At 31.6% G+C, this 24,463-nt stretch overlaps 1 protein-coding gene across 1 annotated transcript; it reads left to right on the forward strand.

Annotated features, from left to right (window-relative positions):
- The first annotated feature begins 985 nt into the window (after positions 1–985).
- Positions 986–21,828, forward strand: LOC143044454 (26S proteasome regulatory subunit 6A-B). Its single transcript, XM_076216480.1, has 13 exons — positions 986–1,140; positions 6,665–6,745; positions 7,374–7,499; positions 9,727–9,834; positions 11,409–11,471; positions 14,035–14,081; positions 14,480–14,570; positions 15,186–15,258; positions 15,924–16,133; positions 18,321–18,427; positions 19,107–19,252; positions 20,386–20,467; positions 21,646–21,828. Exons 1-13 carry the CDS (start codon positions 1,099–1,101, stop codon positions 21,754–21,756), a joined length of 1,287 nt encoding a protein of 428 aa, XP_076072595.1. The 5' UTR covers positions 986–1,098; the 3' UTR covers positions 21,757–21,828.
- The last annotated feature ends 2,635 nt before the right edge of the window (positions 21,829–24,463 follow it).

Genomic DNA, 24,463 nt, shown 5'->3' on the forward strand with positions numbered 1-24,463 from the left:
CAAACAGTGAGACGTTTAATTCCTTTACAGTAATATTACCTACTAAATACCGTATACTTTAGAATATCTATTTTTGTTTAGTCTATTTCATACCGCATGTATAGATCTTGAAATATTGTATATACACCTCAAGTTGCTCCATTGTTATGGATCTAGAGGGTACTGGTGTGTTTGAATACTGACATGAGATGATTGAAATGTATTTTTCCATTTGTTTCCCAACAAGTGTGTTCCTATAAACAATGATATTTCCCTCTCCTTGAAGACAATAATGGCCATGGCCGAAACAACTTTTCAAAGTATGGCCGAACTGGTACCGTAGAGCAGGAACCGACATATTATTTTATTTTATTTAGAGCAAATAGTTGCAAGTGTCGATAGAGTGAAAATGTGGCGACTTGTCATATTTGGTTATGAAAATTATCTTTCTTTAATTAAGAACTTTGATTTTAGAAGATCTATATGCAAATTACGTATTTCTGCTCATAAGCTTCAAATTGAAGTTGGTCGTTTTTCAAATATTCCACGAAATGAAAGAATTTGCAAAAAATGCTCCTCTGGCTGTGTTGATGATGAAATCCATTTTTTAACTAACTGTGAAAATTTTAAATCAGATAGAGATGCTCTCTTTGACTTTGTTTGCCAAAGAATTCCAAATTTTTCTACACTTGATAATCAGCATAAATTTATTTATTTATTAAACTGTGAAGACAATCAGGTCCTTAATGCTGTTGGTAAATTTATTAAAGTGAATATGAGTTAGTAATTGTATTGTAACTGTATGTAAAAAATTGTTTGTATCTATGTATCTATGCAAATCAATATTCTTTGCCTTATTCATGTATACTCTGTATGCCCCTTGTGGGCCCTTAATTGGAAATAAAATATGTTCTGTTCTGTTCTGTTCTGTTCTGTTCTATTTCCCAATATTATAATCATATTCAATTTATTCAATTACACTAAAAAAATCAAAACCAAACCTGATTCAATTGCAAACTTCTAACATTGTTTAAGGAAATTAATATATTCATGAAATATTGCAATTTAAAAGAATTTAATGGTCGAAGTTTCGGATCTGTCACGTGACATTCAGTGAAAATGGCGACGCTCGAAGACAAGGCAATTTGGGACGATGGAGAGGTATTTTAACACAAATATTGCACAGTTTCACTAAATTAACCACCATGGAGACCTGTAAACAGAAATACAGTCGCCTTAAGTATCCATAAGAGTCAATATATCATGTTATGGAAATGTTCTTTGTAGTTTTTAGGAGAATACATGATTCAATTTTCCTTCGTCATCCTCTCGCCGGTCACCGTACATACACTTTTCCCCAGGAATGACAAGTTGACCTGTGAAATTTATCATTAAACCTACATTCATACGTTATTGTCCCGTTAATATAATGTTCATCGTAATGCAATAAATATTCGAATTTACATTTTTTATAAAATCATTCATGTCCATGTGTATAGTTACCAGTAGGTGGACGGTATCAGGTCCGTTCGCACTCTACACATTCGCGCCCAATTTTTATTCACATTCCAGTTGAATAATTGAAAAATTATGATTGTTGTTTAAGGTTCATCATAAGGAATTGAAAAATATGGCCGTGTTTACACCTCCAACATTACTATGAGTACAGACAAACTGGTACATCCAGGAAAGTTCTAAGGCATGGCAGGAACTAGATATATAAAAGTTATATGAAGTCTACGTTTCAGAAAATTAAAAACTTACCTGGATTTTGATGTTCATTTTTTTCCAGTCTGCAGAAGATAGCAAAATAAACAAACACCCGAGTTTCATTTGATACGGTCCACTCAGTTACACAGTTTAAACCTGTTAAATCACCTATTGTTTACAGGTGTCTATTGTCCATCTATTGTCCATTTAAATCAATACTACTCACAACATTGATTATATGAGGGGAGCTTCTCAAACGTTTTCACTACTTAGTTAATTTTTGCACCTTCTGCAGGAACGAAAAAAAATGGATAGCAAAATCTAGAAAAGTTTATAATTTTCTGAAACATAAAATGCATTTAAAATTTATATATCTAGCTCCTGCCATCCCTTAAAACTGTTGCAGGTGTATAGGTTAGTCTGTACTCAGAGTAAAATTTGGGGTGTAAATACGGCCATTTTAGCCAAAAGGTTATGATGAACCTTAAAGTTGCTTTGGTGTAAATACTGAATGTATTTATAGCTTAATATGAGTAAAACTTTGAAGATTTTAAATGAAAAACACAAAAGATAATTGTTTTTAACAGCTTGGTCCCTTTGACCTGAAACAATATCACAATTAGATATAGCAATACACTATTATAACCAAAACATGATAACATTTATTCAACACAGAAGAAAAAAACGTAGTCAGAATCTCCTTTCATTTTAAAACAAGTCAATGAAACAAAAGTTATAGCAATACACTAACCAAAACATGATTATAAGAGTTATTCAGCACAAAATAAAACGTTGACAGAATCCCACTTTATTTAGAAAGGATTATTAATTTTTTAACAATACACTATCCAAAACATGATTAAGATTTGTTCAACACAAAAAAAAATGCTGTCTCACTTTATTTTGAGACGATGACAACAATTATACTTATTAGAATACACTTGCCAAAAATTTGATTACAAAGTTATCAAACACAAAACCAATTAAAATTGGGCGCGAACAGACTTTGGGTGCGAACATGTAGGGAGCGAAAGTGAAAGGGGGCGAACATGAGTGGGTGCGAACGTGAATGGGCGCGAACGGACCCGGATTCTTACCAGTACATAGTAGTCAGTACAGGCTATGTTAGTCTGTATCTGCATATTAGTTACACAGTGGCTAGAGCAGGATCTGATTACGGGTATATGTGTACTGGAAGAAGTACTGGTTGGTATGTCCAAAAGTGTTGAAAGGCAGCCGTGAAACCCTCAACTTTTGCTAGTTTTGTCATGACCACTGCATTATCTTTTTTGGAAGAAAGGAGTTCTTATGGATGTCTTGTTTTGCAGTCTATCAGTTTAAATGATCTGCTATTTTGAATTTCTTGTCTTTCTACGATGTTCGTGTATTGAAAATCACTGCCTTGACTTGGCTTTATTTCTTATTTATTGCAAATAGTTTGTTGGTTCAATAGCTTGCCCCCATCACTCAACCACTTTATAGAACATAGTCAGCCTCTGGTTTTCTCTGTTCCCAAATGACAAAACCGTATTCTATTAACGATGTATCCGTGACTAAGTTACACTTGCCTAATAGTCTTCTTGCTTCACCTGTCTCTGATTGTCATTTTTAGACCTACATGTATAGACCCCCAGCTCGGCCATATAATAACTGCTACTTCTCAACTAACCACATGGTATTAAGCCTGTTTAAGGAGTAAAAGCAAAAACAAATAAACTTAAGAGTTAGGGTAGGGTGACTGTCTTTCTCCTTGTTTTCTAGCATATTCTAGTTTAAAGCAGGGTTAATATTTATATTACTTTAACATTTTCTTGTCCTTAATACATTTAATTAACTGCTGGACATTAAACAGCCCTCTATCAACATCATCAGCACCTCCCAAATGTTTTCTCTGTGTATTTTAGCATCAGGGGATAGAATCTCCTGACTTTGGACAGGCACAAAAAAGCGGCTGGGTTAAACATATTTTGTGAGATCTCAACCTTCCCCTATACCTCTGGCCAATGTAGAATACAGAAACACATAGCAATACTCATGTAGTAAAACTAAGTTTAAAAGAAGTCTGAATAGGTATCAAAAGAAACTATGCAAAATGACAATGATACATAAATGATGATAAACAAAACAAATGTATAACAAATAAATAAAGCTCTGGCACCCTGAATACATATAACATTATTACATACAACAAACACACACATCGTGACATGACATATAATATCATTGTCTGATATCATTTTTGAAAAGATTAGAACTTGTTCCAAATCTTTACTAAGGCACCGGCCTCCCTAACAACACGACAGGTTAGCTACTGTTAGTAAATGTATTCACACAAATATAGTTCCCTATTGTTCTCATGTATGTGCACATAATACACATCTAAACTGAAAAAATGGGTATATTATTGGAGCAGTTCATTCAAGATTGTATGTCATTACTAATGTGTGTTGATGTGCAGGCTTTTTTTTTAAAACATTTTGATTAAGTAATTGGGTATTGATACAATACTAGTATGCTTGACAACTGTCATTATCACTAAACAATCAGAGACAAGTCACAAGGTAAACCTATACTATCAATCAAATTGACCACATTACTTATCAACCTCAGTCTTACATAATTATACAAACCCTGCAATATACATCTAGATCTTAATATACAAATATTGACCTCATAATTGAATACACAAATGTCATGAATGTATATATTAGATGTTTGATATATAAGGATGATAGATTTATTTATTGCCTATTACTTTTGATCTACATTTCATAAAGTGATTCTGTAAATTATATCTGAAAGATAAATGGTTAATGGATTAACAAGATCTTTAAAGCAAAAATGAAATATGAATATAAATATGAATAAATAAAAGGTATTCAGTAAGGCCTATAATTTACTTGATAAATTTCCAATAAACATCTAAGTCATCAACAATTTAGATTAGTTCACTATTTTTTATTAGGAATTGGCTTGAAACAGTTTTAAAATTTAAAAAAAATTAATTATAACAAACCATTGTTTATTAGTTTATTCCCCATCAATCATTATGTCTATTTTAATCATTTGAATTTTTATTAGAAGTGAATATATATTTTTGCAACCAAGAAAGAATCCACATTTCAATAAGAAAAGTTTTTTAATTTGCTTACGTTGAAAAAGTACATTTTCAATGCCCTGTGTTGAAAAATACTTTGAAAAATTGATCAAAAGGCACTCTACAACTTTTAATCTTCAATGTCATATAACCTCTTTTCCATGTTTAGAACAGGCAACATTATTTGGATAAGATATTAACTGAAGTTTAAATAAAATTGTGCAAATTAAGAGACCCATATTAATTAATTTGTGTTCATTTTATCCTCATACTGGTAAAGCATGTTTCCTTCTAAAGACCAGCTGTTAATGCAATAGTGCTTTATTAATGTTCATTTTCCCCACTATTCTATAATATGAAATTATTCAAACTACTCTTCTAATCTTCCATGAGTGATTTCCATCACTTTGATTTTTTGGGATACGATTGCTTTCAAGCAATCTGTAGACTTTTACCGCTGACTCAGGGCTGCATTCCCTCACGTCAACCGTTTTATTCTAAACATTCAGCAACATCTCAGATTCTTATGATTGTCTTGCTTTAAAAGGTAAAAACAGGCAAAAGGATTGAACATAAACAACTTTCCTGTAATGCTCTTCTCATAATCTTCATGCTTGATATTTCCCTTGACTTATATGCGTGTTTTTATCAACACGGAAAAAACAGAATTAAGCAGTATTTATATTTAGTGTTTTTATAAATTTAGAAACACGTCAGAGGGAATTCCCCAGTTTTGATAAATGCGAGAGTTTTCTGAATTCCGATAATTCTATTTCTGTCATATAAGAACTGAAGTGGAGTTTTTCCAGATTTTACCTTTATGAAACTGATATTTGATACTGTACTCTCCGATAAAGAAATGGAGAACCATTCGTCATATCATTTAATAAACATTCTTGTTCCAAATCGCAAGTCGCGGGTTTGTTTATGTATTAATGCGCATGCATATAGTTTTCTTGATTTCAAGGGGTATCAGATTGAGTGGTTGCTCTGGATTCCCCGCTTCATTGATTAATTTGAAACTCATGGGATTCTTTCTATGTCTGTCTGCTATTGAGGGTTATTGTTGTTGCATAATTTTAAATCATATGCATCATTTAAATTAAAATAAATGTAGTCCACAGTTTACCTAACACCCCTTCAGCCGAAATGGAGTCTTCCATATTATCGTTTCGAGTTGTCTCCCTTCCGGAAGTATTTTCCGTTAAATCGAAATACAATACGACTCATCAAGAAAAATTAACTCGTTAGATGTAGATAAACGTCGTATTATATTCAGAACGATCTCAATTTAAACAGAGGGGTGTGTGTGGAAAGGAGTCATGCCCACTGACCCAAAGGAAATTAATATTTAAAGAGTTAGAAATGGTGTTCCTCCTAGAATTAATGGTGATAAGATACGAAGTGAAATACCTTCTCTCACTCTCAGTGACTGCTGTGGAAAGTAAACTTGGAATTGATAGTACAAAAATAAAACACAATAAGTACATTGCTCATACACTTGTAGCCGGGATTGGCTATTTTTAAAGTTGAGTGACTATTCAGATTATTACATTTTGCATGTGCAGTTGAATTTAATAGTTTTGAAAATAATACTATCCAGCTGTACCAGGGCTGCATGTTCATGCTTTTTTGCGGCAGTATCCTTGGATCTTTTTTTTTTCTCTCTTTGATCTTTTCAATTTTGGCCAAATCTCACGCATTTGCTTAATGAAAAGTTGGCAGAACTGCTATACATGTGTCAATGAAAACTATGGCAATCGTATCCCTCAGAGCATTCTGCTCTTTGATTCTGGAATAATATTTATATGATATGAAAATGAATTGAAGTGTATTACTTTTTCACAGAAGTTATGGAGTATATATTTCTATTTTTAGGAAAGTCTTGGTGAGGAAGTATTAAAGTTAAACACAGATGAAATAGTAACAAGAACAAAACTTCTAGACAATGAAATAAAGGTATGTCTGTTCTTTCCTGCTGCTGACTAAATGACAAGGTATTCAAGGATTGCAAAATAGGCTACTTAACGTCATGTAGTAAGGTCAAGGTATAGTGAGAGAAATTGGTATGCTTTTGTTATTGTTGACCTATTCTGATGTTTCCATCTCAGATAATAGAAATTCACAGAATGCTTGCACACATGCAAAATTATTTCATCTGACAAAGTACAAATGGTTAGATCTTCAGAATCACTGCTTGGCAGTGTTTTAGTAGATATCACATATAATCATTGCAATGGTTTTTATTAATCATGGTAATATAAAAAATGCGACAATATCAGGTTTCTCAATAATGAAAACTTGCATTCATAATTCCAGTTTCTTCACAAAATTTATGCAATCACATTTAATTACATCTAAAATTGAGAAAGGAAATGGGGAATGTGTCAAAGCGACAACAACCTGACCATAGAGCAAACAACATCCTACCAATGAACTGTATATTTCTGAATTTACAGTACATTTTTTTTGTATTTTAGTGCTATACTTGCCATCTTTACAAGTGTAAAATGTCTGCTGGTCATCAACATTCATTTCTCTTGATCTTGATCTTGATTTCATTTACCAATTTTCATTTATATTCTAGATAATGAGGAGTGAAATTCTCCGTATCACACATGACCTGGCGGCAACTAAAGACAAGATTAAAGAGAATACAGAGAAAATTAAAGTCAACAAAACCCTGCCATATTTAGTTTCTAATGTGATTGAGGTAAAATTAATGTAAAAAAACACTGATTATAACTTTTTTACAATATTGAAATTGATAGCAAACTTAAAAAGATTGTCACATAAATGTGGAAGATCCCTTTTCATTTTGAGATCACTACATCAAAGATAGAGGTCACCAGACTTGGGGTCAATTACATTGGAATGTAATTAATTAAATTACACATTACATTGCAAAAATGATCAATTACACTAATTACACATTACACAGTTTTTGAAATGTAATTAATTAAATTACAATTGCTTTACTTTAAAGTAATTAATTAAATTACACATTACACATTACATTTCAGCATATTTTTTAACAATATTATACATGCATGTGTAAAATATTCATGTAACCATAGTTTAAGCGTTGCAATTGATAATCATTAGTTATTTTAATGTTTTGTCATTTAGTCTGAATCACTCTTGTCTGAACACTTTGACAGCAATTCTAAATAGTCTTTCGACAGGAACATATGTGGCAGATATTGCTTGATCAGAAGATCAGCATATTGACAGGAGAGGGAATTTGTTCCTATTAACTTGTCAATACATCAAGGGGTATTTTGACATCTCAAGTAAAGTCATTTAAATTAAACATAATTCAATAAAGAAATTATAAATAAATTAAAAATATTTTTGTTTTACTTTAAAAATATAAAAAAGTGTGCTTGTCACAATATTGAAAATAATTTTTAGTACAAACAATGTATATAATGTCTAAATATTAGCAATATTTTGCTAATTAGATGAAATACATGTAATAGTGGCATTGCCCCTGGACATTTTAATCTGATTAGTTGCTGTTTGTTTTTCACAGCTGTTAATTTTTATTTCTATAATCCTTTTGTGTATACTAATTTGACAAAATGATTGTGTGCAGTGATTTTAAATTCTAAATGAAGTATCTAGAAAAGATTTTTCAAAGTGACACATTTTTTTGTTTTTGTTTTACAAGGTGATTAATTACTTATTAATCTATTTAGTTAAAAAGATCTTTCTTAAAAACTGAACAACACAAATATTTGATCCTCACTTTTTTTTTCAATTATAAGACTATTCAAAATAATTCTGTCATGTATGTAGGTCAAATAAATAATATAAAAACTTCAGAATGAATTACAGTGTTCATATATTAAAAAAGTATGTGATATCAATATTTGAAAAATAAATATAATTTTACAATTTATATTATTAAACACAAATCCTTATCTTTAACACCAATAAAGTATAAAATTGAGAATGGAAATGGGGAATGTGTCAAAGAGACAACAACCCGCCCAAATAAAAAACAACAGCAGAGGGTCACCAACAGGTCTTCAATGTAGCGAGAAATACCCGCACCCGGAGGCGTCCTTCAGCTGGCCCCTAAACAAATATATACTAGTCCAGTGATAATGAACACCATACTAATTTCCAAATTGTACACAAGAAACTAAAATTAAAATAATACAAGACTAACAAAGGCCAGAGGCTCCTGACTTGGGACAGGCGCAAAAATGCGGCGGGGTTAAACATGTTTGTGAGATCTCAACCCTCCCCCTATACCTCTAACCAATGTAGTAAAGTAAACGCATAACAATACGCACATTAAAATTCAGTTCAAGAGAAATCCGAGTCTGATGTCAGAAGATGTAACCAAAGAAAATAAACAAAATGACAATAATACATAAATAACAACAGACTACTAGCAGTTAACTGACATGCCAGTTCCAGACTTCAACTAAACTGACTGAAAGATTATGATTTCATCATATGAACATCAGGCACAATCCTTCCCGTTAGGGGTTTAGTATCATACCATCATAACATATATGAGAAGAATAAAGTACATGTAATTGAAATGTAATTCAAAAGTAATTGAGCATTACAGGCTTTTTTTCAATGTAATTAATTAAATTACCATTACATGTAATTAAAAAAATGCTCAATTACACATTACATTCAATTACATGGAAAATTGTAATGCATTACACTTAATTACCATTACATTTTTAATTACCCCATCCCTGGCTTAGGTCACAGATACTTAAAATATACTGATATAAGAGCAGAAAATGGGGGTTCCAAATAATAATTTCAACAACCTTACATGGAATTGCAACATAACATGCATACATAATCACTTATAGTTAGAGGTGAATCCCCATTGAGTTCGAGATAATTGCCTTCGAGGTCAAAGATAATACCCCTGAAACATTTCATTGTTGTATGTCTCTTTACAGTTATTAGATATGGACCCTGTTGAGAGTGCAGAAGAAGATGGTGCCAATATTGATTTAGATGCCCAAAGAAAAGGAAAATGTGCAGTCATTAAAACTTCTACAAGACAGGTATGTACAGTTTTGTAGTAAATATATATTTGTTCTTTAAATTGTCCAAAAATTTGTCATACGATAGAAGCAAAATGATGGGAGGCTTTATTATTTCATTGTTTATGACTTTTGATAAAGCAAAAATACATTATTTAAAGTATCCTTATGAAGATTTGTCAAAGTGAACTAGACTTTTTAAACAATTTTGGAGGGATGAACAGATATTATATAAATATGTGTACTATATCATGTATATACAACCAAATACAGTATTCATATTCTAGAAATGGTCATGAGAATTTGGAACAAAAACCAACAGCATGTAGAATATGTAGAAGTTGTTGTTGAAATATTTCTATTTAATTCATTTTAGTTAGATTATCTATCTTACAATGTATACCGTAATCTTTTTATAATTATGCTATGATATAAAAGTTGATAGAGAATAAACCTCTACAGGATGTATTCTTCTGACGTTTCAGTCTCGTTGAAATCTCGTTCTGGAATTATTTCAAAACTATGTTATATCAGTGGAAAATAGAAATGTATTTAATAAATATTGTAATCAAAATAAATTCTGTGAAAATATTGGGTATTTACAATCAGTAGTTTTTAAGTAACTAATTTTCAAAAACATTACCAATCAAGGCAGTCTATTTAGCTAAAAAGTTTAGAAAATAGATTAGAGGTACAAAAAAATGTTTTTTCCAGAAACATCTCATATCACATTTGTCTTTTCAAACTACTTAGATATGTATTTTTTCAATCATTTATAACAAAAAAACATGAGATCATATGCAGAGAAAAATCACAAATTTACAAAATTGACAACATGGTAAATTTGCCAAGAAAAAAGCATCAGAATATGACAAAACTTTCTTATATTAACATATACCTAGAGTTTTTTTAAATTAAATTTATTCACATTGGTCCACTTCATCTTTATTGAAAGTATGAAAAAAGTTTAATTGTGGAACTGTGATTTTTTTTCACGATAATAGCCCAAAAATGGGAAAATCATCAAAATGGGTACTTTCAAAAGGCTGTAGCAAAAAAAAAGTGCACCACCATATGATTTTTTCTTTACCAATTATTTTTTTACAGTCATGTAAATCCAAAAATCAGGTTAAGAACAAAAGTTTTTATTCTAAAAAATTTTGGCTGTTCAGAGTTGTACATCCTGCAAAGTCTGTATTAAATATCTTTTTGATACATGTACATATTAAAAATAAACCATGGTATCAAAGACTTGGTGCTACTTCTAATTACAAAGACAAAAAATGAAAATAACCTGAGAATCAATATATTGATAATCATGGGATAATCTGCAAAATGAATATTAAAATGTTTCTTTTGAAAAATTATACAACTTTTGTACATTTAAAGGTTATGAAGACACTCTACAAATAGCAAAAAAAAAAACACCACCAAATAGTGGTATATATTGGAGTGCTTTAAATGACTATTTAAGCATCCTTTTCTTACCTATTTATACATTGTAAAAAGTCTGGAACCTTTCCCTGAAACAGTTTCTTTTGACATATTATCAGATTTTGTGTTCTTTAATTAATATCATCTACAATACATTTCAGACATACTTTTTACCTGTAATTGGATTGGTTGACCCAGAAAAACTGAATCCAGGTGATTTAGTGGTAAGATAAACATTACATTGATAAGTTTTATAAACGGTTAAACTTATTCAACATAGGCTTGCACTGCATGTAGCCCTTTCCCTTAGCTTCTTCATGTTCAAGGAATGTAGCCCTTTCCCTTAGCTTCTTCATGTTCAAGGAATGTAGGCCTTTCCCTTAGCTTCTTCATGTTCAAGGAATGTAGGCCTTTCCCTTAGCTTCTTCATGTTCAAGGAATGTAGGCCTTTCCCTTAGCTTCTTCATGTTCAAGGAATGTAGGCCTTTCCCTTAGCTTCTGCATGTTCAAGGAATGTAGGCCTTTCCCTTAGCTTCTTCATGTTCAAGGAATATAGGCCTTTCCCTTAGCTTCTTCATGTTCAAGGAATGTAGCCCTTTCCCTTAGCTTCTGCATGTTCAAGGAATGTAGGCCTTTCCCTTAGCTTCTTCATGTTCAAGGAATGTAGGCCTTTCCCTTAGCTTCTTCATGTTCAAGGAATGTAGGCCTTTCCCTTAGCTTCTTCATGTTCAAGGAATGTAGGCCTTTCCCTTAGCTTCTTCATGTTCAAGGAATGTAGCCCTTTCCCTTAGCTTCTGCATGTTCAAGGAATGTAGGCCTTTCCCTTAGCTTCTTCATGTTCAAGGAATGTAGGCCTTTCCCTTAGCTTCTTCATGTTCAAGGAATGTAGCCCTTTCCCTTAGCTTCTTCATGTTCAAGGAATGTAGCCCTTTCCCTTAGCTTCTCCCTTAGCTTCTTCATGTTCAAGGAATGTAGCCCTTTCCCTTAGCTTCTTCATGTTCAAGGAATGTAGCCCTTTCCCTTAGCTTCTTCATGTTCAAGGAATGTAGCCCTTTCCCTTAGCTTCTTCATGTTCAAGGAAGTTTTTTTGTTATTCATTGTTGATAATAATTCTTTATTTAAAGAGGGTTACACAGTTAGCTATAAAGCTAATCTTCCCTGAGGCCCTCATGAAATACAATGAAATATAACAATTACAAAATATCAAACAGACACACATACATGAATAATGAAATAAAAAATTGTTATGAAATATACAATTTTCAAAACAGGTAAAAGTTACAAATTCATATATTACATGTATAGTATTGGCATCAACAATATCATAAGTTTGAGTAAGTGTGTGACAATTATTATGCAAATAAAAAACGCACAGCTTCTTAATGTTCCATCAAGTAATTTTTTAAATCTTTTTTGAATGAGCTTGTACTTGAGGTTGATTTTTTCAGGGATATTGGTAAGTTATTCCATAAAATAGATCCTGAATATATAAAAGATTTCTTATAAAGCTCTGTTTTGGCTTTTGGAACTTGTAAATTTTTGCAAGAGGCATTTCTCAAACGATATTGGTTTATTTCTGGCATTTCTTTAAATTTTTCCGTGAGATATACAGGGGCTTCATTCTTAAGGCATTTATGCATCAAAACTGATTTGTGGTATGAGATTCTGTTCTCTACTGTCATCCATCCAAGATGTTTAAACAGTGGAGCTGATGATGAAAGTGGATCAGCATCTAAAATAAGTCTTGCAGCCCTTTTCTGCAATTTTATTATTCTAACGAGCTCATTTTTAGCACAACCACTCCAAATAATACAACAATAATCTATCAGTGGGAGAATATAACCATTATAAAATAATTTTCTTAGATCAATATTTAGAAATTTCTTGATTTTAGAGAGTAAAAAAAGTCTAGATGAAATTGATGAACATAAGTAATTAATATGGCCTGTCCAGGACAGATTAGAGTCAATTCTAATACTTAAAAGTTTTTCAATTGATGATTTTTGAAGAATATTATTCTCAATAGTTAGAACTGGTTCTGCTTGATTTAAACGCAGCCTTTGTCTTGTACCTATAACCATACATTTTGTCTTATCCGAATTTATGAACATGCTATTTTCATGACACCATTTTTCAACACATTGGAGATCATCTTGTACTTTTAATTGCATATCACCAATAGTCTTTCCTGATGTATGCGTAGTTGTGTCATCAGCATACAAGTCTGTATGGCAGTTTTTGATGTGTAATGGAAGGTCATTTATGAACAAAACAAACAAAATGGGACCAAGTATTGAGCCCTGTGGAACACCAAAATTTATAATTTTTTTATCAGAAAACTGATTATTTATATGGACTTGCTGTGTTCTTTCACTCAAATATGATTTTAAAAAATCAACAGTATCTTCATGGAAGCCATAAATTAGAAGTTTTTTACATAGAATTTCATGATCAACAACATCGAAAGCTTTCTTAAAATCCAAGAGGACGGCCAAATTGATATTTTCATAATGGAGTTACATTGCAATATTTTACCTGCCCAATGATTTTTTTAAGCTTTACAGTGTGTTTTCTGCAAGCAGTGTTTTTTGAGATAAATGAAAAATAAGAATTCCATGTAAAATCTGTTTTAATCACTTTCAAAATAAGTTTAAATTGGCCATGAAAAATCAGATCATTTTTCCCCATGATGAAATTTATAAACTTTTATTTACATATCCAATGGCCAAAAAAAAACAACCCCAGCATCATACATTGAACTTTTACTTATTATATTTATAATTTCAGGGTGTTAACAAAGATTCATATTTAATTCTGGAGACCCTTCCGCAAGAGTAAGTATAATTACTATAACAGTTTTATTTAGTAGAAAAATTATTAATAAATTTTTATCAAAAGATACAAACCTCAGTTGTTGTAGTGAAAGGTAGGATATCAGGTATGTGAGAAAAAAAAACCCACATTATTTAGTTTCTGTGCACTTGAACTCTTAGCTGGATTACAATAATTGTACCAAATATTTTTATGACAGCAAGGCCACGAATGCTCATGACCAAAACTTCTGAAAGTAAACAAATGCTCTTGTCATGACAAAAATATCCTTATTAAGAGTCATCTTTAGTGATACAGCACATTTTCTTGAGGTGATGCACGTATATCCATTTACAGTATACATGCTTTAAGGGCTGTTGGTTATTGATTTAAATTGTAAATATTTTTTTCTCTAATTCAGATTTGATTCTCGGGTGAAAGCTATGGAAGTGGACGAAAGACCAACAGAACAGTATTCAGATATTGGTGGCTTAGATAAACAGATTCAAGAAGTAAATTTCACTCTAGATATTGACAGTTACGGAATAATTTTTTAGAAGACCTTAAGATACAAATAGTATATTGTGAGATCACCAAAATAATTTAATATCAAATTCTTCAGTAGAGATTTAATCACAGCTTGTGATTGAAATATCATACAATTTCATCCAAGACAACGAAACACACTTTATAAGATAAAGATAAAGATATTTTATTTCCAAATCATAGGGCTCATAACAAGCATGTAATCACATGAAGTAAAAATAAAAAGCATTTCTCTCCCACTCGCATACACTCACACATACAACTCTCGTTCTGATTAAGGATGATTGATTTAACAGTACAACATGTAAATGAAAAATAAAATACAGTAAAAATACAGATACAATACATGTATAATATATACATATTAATAATATTGAATGAATACACTGATGTAATGTTTTTATTTGGAAAGCTCTTTGTTCCATCCAAACAAACTTATCTATACCTCCAAATTACTGAACAGAAGTACTATTTGGCATTTATACAATAAGCTTTAATTTTGGATAATTATATATTTGATAGAAGTATCTTTACCCATTTATACACATAGTTTTAATGTTGGATTATTATATGTTTGATAGTTAATAGAGGCAGTTGTATTACCTATGACACACAGAGAAAGGTTTGAGGCATTAGGAATCCAGCCACCTAAAGGTTAGTCAACTAGTTCATGTAGTTGGATAAAATACTGTATAGTAAGCTATAAAAAGTCCTTAAAGAACAAAATTTGAACCCTACAGTCTGATTTATTCTTTAAACAATTTAACGGAAAACAAATATTGCAGACAGCAACCAAAACCAACCATTGAATCATAAAGAATGTGGCAGAGCTAAACAGGACATAACCTGCTAACAGATGTACAACAGCATAATACATAACAGACTGTACAAATCTGTTGAAAAAGCACTAACCACAAAAAAAGAAAGAAACACAGAGTATAAATCGTGGTTTACTAACAGTTACTGAAAGCTAGTAACTAATACAGGATTAAACCACTAATTCAAGACTCCATTGCTTACCACACTGATTTTCTGCAATTTCCAGCATGCATACCAAGTTCAAATAAATGACATTTATTCCTTTAAACCTATTATTAAAGCCTTTCTACTGAATCTGAAATTTAACATACCTTGAATTGCATTTATCGAATGCACTGGAAGATTGGAATTGTGAAATCTGGTGAATTACTGGGTCTATAATTGAATAAACCACTTTTTCCAAGAAGAATATATCAATCAGTACACGTAAAGGATTTAGTGTCTAACCTGAACATTACAATTATGTAGTCCCCACAGAATTACTGTTTTCTGTATTGTAGGTGTACTTCTATATGGAGCTCCTGGTACAGGAAAAACGTTGCTAGCCAGAGCCTGTGCTGCACAGACCAAATCCACATTTTTAAAATTAGCTGGTCCACAGTTAGTACAGATGTTTATTGGTGATGGAGCTAAGCTTGTCAGAGATGCATTTGCTTTGGCTAAAGAAAAACAGCCAGCAATTATATTTATTGATGAATTGGATGCTATAGGTTTGTAAATTTGGATCATGATAAACTGATGACATTTTATAAGTTATCCAATTAGTAAAGACAATTATCTCTGTTATGTGCATTTTTCCTTTGATCCATTTTTGTGATAATTTTCATATAATGCTACTCGCTTGAGATGGAAAATTATCGCTAGAAACTAAGGACACACGTGGCGTTGCTAACGAAATTGACGTCGTCGTAGGTAAAATAGCGATAAACAGATTATCATTGATAATCTCAACTCGATTGCCTCTCTCACTTTTGCCGTCCCAGCTCAAGCGAGAATATCAATCTCTTTGAGATGATCAACGATAATCTATAAATATAATAATAACTAGAATTGCCATTGCAAGCAATAGCGGATGTCACCCTTCCCCTATTGCCACTAAGCGGCAGCCATTTGAAAACAATTTAACAGTGAATGCAGATCAACGCATTGCGATTTATCTTTCTGTAAATTTTCAGTACATTTTGAGCATTGTCAAAAGTTTCACATTTCTTCTGTTTCCATGGCAACGGCAGCCATTTTGAAAATTCCGAAGTCAAAAGTCTCATCTATACATGCCAGTTAACAATAATATTACGTTACATTAAGTTTGGAGCATTTTGAAAATATTTGACATTTCTGCAGTTTCCATGGCAACGGTGGCCATTTTGGAAATCCCAACTTCAAAAGTCTCATGCAGACTTGACAGTCAACAAAAATATTAAGTTTCATCAATTTTGGAGCATTTTGAAATTTTTGACATTTTGGCTGGTTTCTATGGTAACAGATACCATTCCAAATTTCTAATGACAGATACCACATTGATACATGGGAGGGAACATACCATCAAAGTTTCAATGGATTTGACCTACCATTTTAAGAAAGTAAATGCCACTTTAAGGTTTTTGAAGCATTTTTACCATTTTTGACTTGTTTCCATGGTAACGACAGACATTTTTGAAATTCCAGCGCCAAATTGCACATCTACCAATGTTGCTCATCGTTACTGTGGAGTTTTATTAAATTTGGAGCATTTTGATATTTTGGAAATTTTTGGTGTAGTTTCCATCGCAACATGATAGTTCCAATGATTGCCAAAATCATCCAAAACCAGTATATGCCCGGCACCTACATTGTATCAAAATATAATGATTCTAAGTTAAAGCAACACCAAATAATTCATTAATACCAAAAACTGGAATTTTTCACAATTGTTCCGTTTCCATGGTAACGGCAGCCATTTTTTATGGTCTTGAGACCTACTGCAACCCGGAATTTTGTGTTCCTCATTATAGTTAACTATCATTAAGATTGGTTCCATTGGCTCCGAGAAAACTGCCGGGCAAAATAAGTGGAAGAATAATAATAATACAGAAAAAGAAACAGAGGAAAAGCAATATGTCACCCGACATTGTCGATCGGGTGACATAATGATATCTTGAGATTTCAGTTTTGCCTTCAATCTAGTTATTTTGTTAGAAGAAATTGAGATCTTTATCTTCTTTGCTTCAATGCTTGACTGTATCGATTTCTGTTCTAAGATTTATCAATATTGCTGTTTATTGATAGGTACAAAGTGATTCAATTAAAAAATTGCTAAGGCATCTCTCTTTAATACCTGCTGGTACAAGGCTGTTTGATTCTGAGACTCATTAAGGGGGTAGACTTTGGTTCAGGGAGATAACTTTTTAAATCAGTTATGTGTTTGTTAAAGTCAAGTTTCATCAATGTTTTTCAAGAATTTACCTGAAACAGATTGGAAATAATCTATGTAACCTAGAAGCTTAGAATATATTTATGAAAATGGTTGACACAAACGTACTGATGATTTTAAGAGTTATTTCCCTTAACCTAGGTCTACCTCCTTAAGTACTTTTTTTACTTGATAGGTACAAAGCGTTTTGATTCTGAGACTCATTAGGTACTTTTTTTACTTGATAGGTACAAAGCGTTTTGATTCTGAGACTCATTAAGTACTTTTTTTACTTGATAGGTACAAAGCGTTTTGATTCTGAGACTCATTAATTACTTTTTTTACTTGATAGGTACAAAGCGTTTTGATTCTGAGACTCATTAAGTACTTTTTTTACTTGATAGGTACAAAGCGTTTTGATTCTGAGACTCATTAAGTACTTTTTTTACTTGATAGGTACAAAGCGTTTTGATTCTGAGACTCATTAGGTACTTTTTTTACTTGATAGGTACAAAGCGTTTTGATTCTGAAAAAGCTGGTGACAGAGAAGTCCAGAGAACTATGTTAGAATTACTTAATCAAATGGATGGTTTCATGCCCAATGCCCAAATAAAGGTGCGTATATACACATTATAGGTATTTGTATATGTTAAGAAATATGATTTCACAGTTATTTTGCCTTAAATAACATGACATGATAAAAATTTAAAAAGATAATTATTTTTGTTATTAAAGATTTTTGATAACAAACATCTTCAACATATTATTTGTTTATTCAGGAAAGTGATGTCACTAGAGTGTAAAATAAACTATTTATTAATTTTTCAAGGTTCCATTATATACTCACCATTTATCTTTTTTCCCTTCTCATCCGTCATATATAAATATTTTTGAAGTTACCTCCCATTGTCCAAAGTGAAAAAAAATTTGTACTAAAATAGAATCATTAGAAATACTTGAAAAAATATTTAATGTTAAAAGATTTTATTGTAAAGAAAATTACAATCACAAAAAAAAAAGAATTAATTTGCAGTTGATAGGCTAAATAAAATCTTGGTATAAATTTACTTCTGTTCAGAGGGTAAAAAAATAAAGATGATTCCTTCACTGTTAAAAGAGGTCAAATAAATGTACATACATGATCTGTCAGTATCAGTAGCTTTCATAACATCATTCTTGTTGTATATCATAATATTGGGGTATATTTTCAACAATCAAAGCAGTTTGTTTTAAGTACCATTTTGAAGCTTTTATAGGTACCATTCAAACTAAACTTGATTTTCATTATTTGCAGGTAATTGCAGCCACAAACAGAGTAGATATTTTAGATCCTGCATTACTGAGATCTGGCAGGTTAGATAGAAAGATAGAATTTCCACATCCCAATGAAGAAGCTAGAGCTAGAATATTACAGATTCATTCCAGGAAAATGAATGTCAGGTATGTTAATATTGAAATACAACAATTTATATCATTGTTTATTTGGTGATCAATGGGTGCAAAATATTACATACATATTCAGGACAATAGTATGATAGTGTATAAAAGATGAAATTACCTTGCAGTGGGCTAGATCAATGTACATATTCAGGACAATAGTATGATAATGTTTTAAAAATGAAATTACTCTGCTGTGGAATAGATCAACACACTTAATATTCTAGCTCACAAGGAGATATCACCCTACCTGTACATATAAAATTTCAAATTAAGAGGTCAATGAACGGTTATAATGATAAGTAAATAGTCAATATTGGTCAAATTGTTTCGATTTAATAAATTGGCTTTTTATGTTACCACCCTTCAACAAAAAAAACAAATATGAATTGTTTTCCAATTTTGAGCAGTTATTCCCTCTTTAAGGTGGTACCTAACACCTTGACTAAAATTAGTTTGGCTCGTTTAATTTTCATGAAATTTTGATAAAGTATTAACCTTGACCCTTTGCCAAAAATATGAAAATTTCAAAAAATTTGAACCAACCATTTTATCAGAAAAATTACATTGGTTATATAGCAGTTTGACAAAAACTGATTTTGATCATTGAGAAGCTTAATATTCCATCAACTACGCAACGTAAATAAAACGTTTAGCTGATTTTACAGAGTTATCTCCCTGTAGTGTTAGGTACCACCTTAAGGAAAAATCTATTGACCTGTTTAGTGGTTATTGCCCCTGAAATATCTATTTCATAGACATAAGAAAATGTGGTATGACTGCCAATGAAACAACTCAACATCTAAGTCACAATTTGTAAAAGTAAATGCAGTTTTTGTCTGGTATCACCTATATATTGTAACAAAAATCAGCTATATTAAAAGTGTCAACATAAAAAGTTATCAATGAAATTTGAGATATGTTTAGCTTTCTGGAACAATGGAAAAATTTCTTGCTAATAGTATTTTTTGTGTAGTATAAAAGTGCAAGTTTTGAAGATAAGTTTAGTGAATTTAGGGAGGTATAGAGCAAACAACATAGATATGAGTCATAGGAATAAAACAAGGTTTGCTACATAGCTGTTTATGGGGGCACATTTCATGTTTTATGTATAATTTTTTTTTTTTTGATTTTAGTAAAGATACAAATTTTGAAGAATTGGCCAGATGTACAGATGATTTCAATGGAGCCCAGTTAAAGGCAGTGTGTGTAGAAGCTGTAAGTCTAGACATCCTGAGTTATCTAATTTATTTTATTACTTGTTTTAATTTAACTCACTGGTCAATAGGGCTGTGTGCACTATTGTTAACATTATCCGCATCTATCTTCTGTTAAATAATTTTATTTTTATCATCTTCTCTGAAACAAATAGACCAATAAAATCCAAAATTAAAGGGAATAATATATGGAAGTTACTGAAGGAAATTCCTCCTTTTTTTACAATCTAAGGATAATGTAAAACAAAAGAGCAGAAAACAGCTGATGGCCACCAATGTATCTTCTATAGAGTGAAAAACTCCTGCACCTGGAGGCATGCTTCAGCTGGCCCCTTAACAAAAATATGTACTAGTTCAGTGATAATGGACCAATGTGTCTTCAATAGAGTGAGAAACTCCGGCACCTTGAGGCATGCTTCAGCTGGACCCTTAACAAAAATATGTACTAGTTCAGTGATAATGGACTTCATACTTAACTCCAAATAAATGAAAGAAACTTAAAATTAAAAAACAAAAATGAGTCCAGGTTAAACATGTTTTTGACAAACAAATAACAAACACACAACAATACGCATAGTAAAACTCACTTTAAAAGAAGTCCGAGTCCAACGTCAGAATAGGTAACAAATGAAATTGAACAAAATGACAATGATACATAAATTAACAAAGAACTGCTAGCAGTTACTGACATGCCAGCTCCAGACCTCAATTAAACTGGTTGAATGATGATGTCTTTATTATTTCACAATGCCCCATTGTCTTTTATAAGTTTTGTGTTTAGATCTCTATTTAGTAGTAACCTACAACCATATAACTTGGAGTAATAAAACATTTAATATACCAAAATAACTTACCTGAAAAAGTAGATAATTCGGACATATATCTTGATACAAGAAAACAGGAGTAACGGAGTACAGCTAAAAAAAATGCAATATTATATTTTAATGATATGCAAATTGATCTAATGTCTTTTTACTTCCATATCTGTTTTATTCATTATAGAAAGTTTATCAATCAGAACTAGACAAACTCTGTAATAGAAGATTACCTTTTATGTTTATTGTTGATAGTTAAACCTGTTGAATAAGGAAAACTTATAAATTGAAATTCAGTTTTTTTCACTTTAATTTCAGGGTATGATTGCATTGTAAAATTCAGCATTCTTTTCTTTAATTTCAGGGTATGATTGCATTGAGAAGGGGTGCTACAGAGTTACAGCATGAAGACTATATGGATGCTATCATAGAAGTGCAAGCCAAAAAGAAGGCTAACTTACAATATTATGCATAAATCTCATTGTGGAATCTCATCATCATAGTTGTTCAAAAGTTGAATGGACAAAATAAAGTGAAATATAGATCATTTCTTAATTTGAGGAATAGCTGGAGTAGAGATGTCTGATTTGCTGAATCAATAAATTTGATAAGATGTTGTGAAAAAGAAATAGACTACATTGTTCGCCTGTCTGTCTGTCCAAAATACAACAATTCCCCTTGAACCTTTAATAGAGACCTTGCATGCTATGTAAGATTTTTAAAATTTTCTTTGGCATTGATATACCGTCAGTTTGTTTTGAACATTTTTACAAAAGTTCTGGAACTTCGCCATCATTCCTAGTTAGTAATAGGTCAAAAGTAGAAACTGTAAACATATGTTCAGTGATTGAAAATTTATGAAAATTTCAATATAACTAAATCATTGGATGTCTTCTTCAGGAGTTATTGCCCCTTAATGATGATTTTATCCATTGGTGCATTTTGTGCAGAATCTATTGTAGATATTATGACTACCACCTATAGTGAAAGGCTTAACTTGGTATATTTGAAGTGTTTCTGCTAAGTTTACATTATCTAATAGGAAAAGAAAAGACATAATCATGTCTTTGTACAGTATAAATCTTGGTATCGGTTTAGTTCAAAGCTGGTTTCAAATTCATAATACATTATAAACATGTTCTTGTCTGGAACATGCATTTTGTTCCCACTGAAACTGAAACAATTCTTCCTGTACCTGTCCTAATCAGCTACTTACATTTCACAGTTGTTAGTTTGCTGCCATAGTATATCTTCAAGTAGGATTGAAATGCAAGTTTTAAATGTAAGTCTGTTTTTCATACTTGCAAGAAAACACAACAGTAAGTTTTCATGCTAGCCCACCTGTAATAAAAGATCATGTTAGGTTTTGTCATCACTTGGCATCTGTCATCTTACACTTGAAAAATATTCGCCTGAAACTGGGCTATAGGTTGCTTAGCTTATCTGACTGTTCCTTAGAGTATGAAATACTATCAAGTTTGAAAATGGTATCCCTGAAATTGGTCCAATGAACATGACTGAAATCTTCAATTTTCATGTATTTCCCTTGATAATTGATTATTACCATTTTTAGGAAAAACATAAAAGATTGAGAGAAATTGTAAATAAAAAAGATGTAAAGCACAATAAGAACTACAAATAAGTTTTCATAGCTGATGAAATTGTAAACTGACTTCTTATAGGAGTATTTGCCCATGAATGACTGGTTTTACCTTTGTATATATAAAAAAAGAAGGTGTGGTATGATTGCCAATGAGACAACTCTCAACAAAAGACCAAATGACACATAAAAATTAACGATTGATATACTTTTTGATGAAACTAATGTTGAGAAAATTAAGATCTACAAATAAGTCAGCGTGATTGAAAACCTCCATTAAACTACTCAAAAATACAGAAAGTATGCAGTTTTCCATTGTGATTTTTGGGGAAACATCAGGCCTGGCCAATTGCAACAAACAACAAAATAATTTAGGAAAAGCTTTATTATAACTATTGACATATAATAATCTTACTAATTATTAAGTTGTCAAAATATATATGTTCTTAAGTTTCTAAGTCTGATGCTAAAAAGTTTATACTGTATGCCTACTTGGGTCTTTGTAAAAGATAAACTTATCTATTGACTTGAATATTTAAATAAAATACACAACTTTTGTGATGTACATAAACTACATTTTATGATATGTATGCCAACTATACATCTATTAAGTTGCATATAAATGTACATATGCCGAAATACATTTCATCTATATACATTGTATATCAAGATGCCTATAAACTGCACATCTTTTGCACAAACAACCCGTACGTAACTGTACATCTGCTGAAATGTATTCAATATAAACCATCTCCTGAAATATATATTCAGTAGAAGCTCAAATCTTCATAACATAAATAGGACATCTGTTGAACTACATTCAATATAAACTGGACATCTGGTAAACTGCATTCATTATAAATTTGACATCTGGTAAACACGTTCAGTATAAACTGGATATCTGGTTAACTGCATTCAATATAAACTGGACATCTGGTTAACTGCATTCAGTATAAACTGGATATCTGGTAAACTGCATACAGCAAGCATATACTGGAAATCTGGTAAATTGCATTCAGTATAAAATGGACATCTGGTAAACTGCATTCAATATAAACTGGATATCTGGTAAACTGCATTCAGCATAAACTGGATATCTGGTATACTGCATTCAGTGTAAACTGGATATCTGGTAGACTGCATCCAGCCAGCATAAACTGGAAATCTGGTAAACTGCATTCAGTATAAAATGGACATCTGGTAACGATAGACTTTCTGAGTTGTGATGTTACTTACACTCTTGTTTCAATCAAGGGTGAAGGTAAGTACCTATTAAAACGTTTAACCCCGCTGCATTAATTTGCACCTATCCTAAGTCAGGAACCTGATGTTCAGTAGTTTTCATTTCTTGATGTGGTTCATAAGTGTTTTTCGTTTTTCGTTTTTAGCTCACCCGGCTCAAAGGGCCAAGTGAGCTTTTCTCATCACTTTGTGTAATGTGTCTGTCATCGTCCGTCGTCGTCGTCGTCGTCGTCGTCCGTTGTCATTTACTTTTACAAACAGTGGCTAAATATAGAACATAGGGGTAAAATGTAGATTTTGTCGTATATCTCTGAAACCAAAGCATTTAGACCAAATCTGA

The sequence above is a fragment of the Mytilus galloprovincialis genome, chromosome 9, assembly GCF_965363235.1.
Source record: "Mytilus galloprovincialis chromosome 9, xbMytGall1.hap1.1, whole genome shotgun sequence".
NCBI lineage: Eukaryota > Metazoa > Mollusca > Bivalvia > Mytilida > Mytilidae > Mytilus > Mytilus galloprovincialis.

What these genes read in the sequence shown, in the direction of transcription:
- LOC143044454 (XM_076216480.1), top strand. Translation starts at nt 1,099, where the DNA reads ATGGCGACGCTCGAAGACAAGGCAATTTGGGACGATGGAGAG. An exon ending in TAGTTTCTAATGTGATTGAG is followed by an intron (nt 7,500 to 9,726) that starts GTAAAATTAATG and finishes GTCTCTTTACAG; the next exon opens with TTATTAGATATGGACCCTGT. An exon ending in TGCCCAATGCCCAAATAAAG is followed by an intron (nt 18,428 to 19,106) that starts GTGCGTATATAC and finishes CATTATTTGCAG; the next exon opens with GTAATTGCAGCCACAAACAG.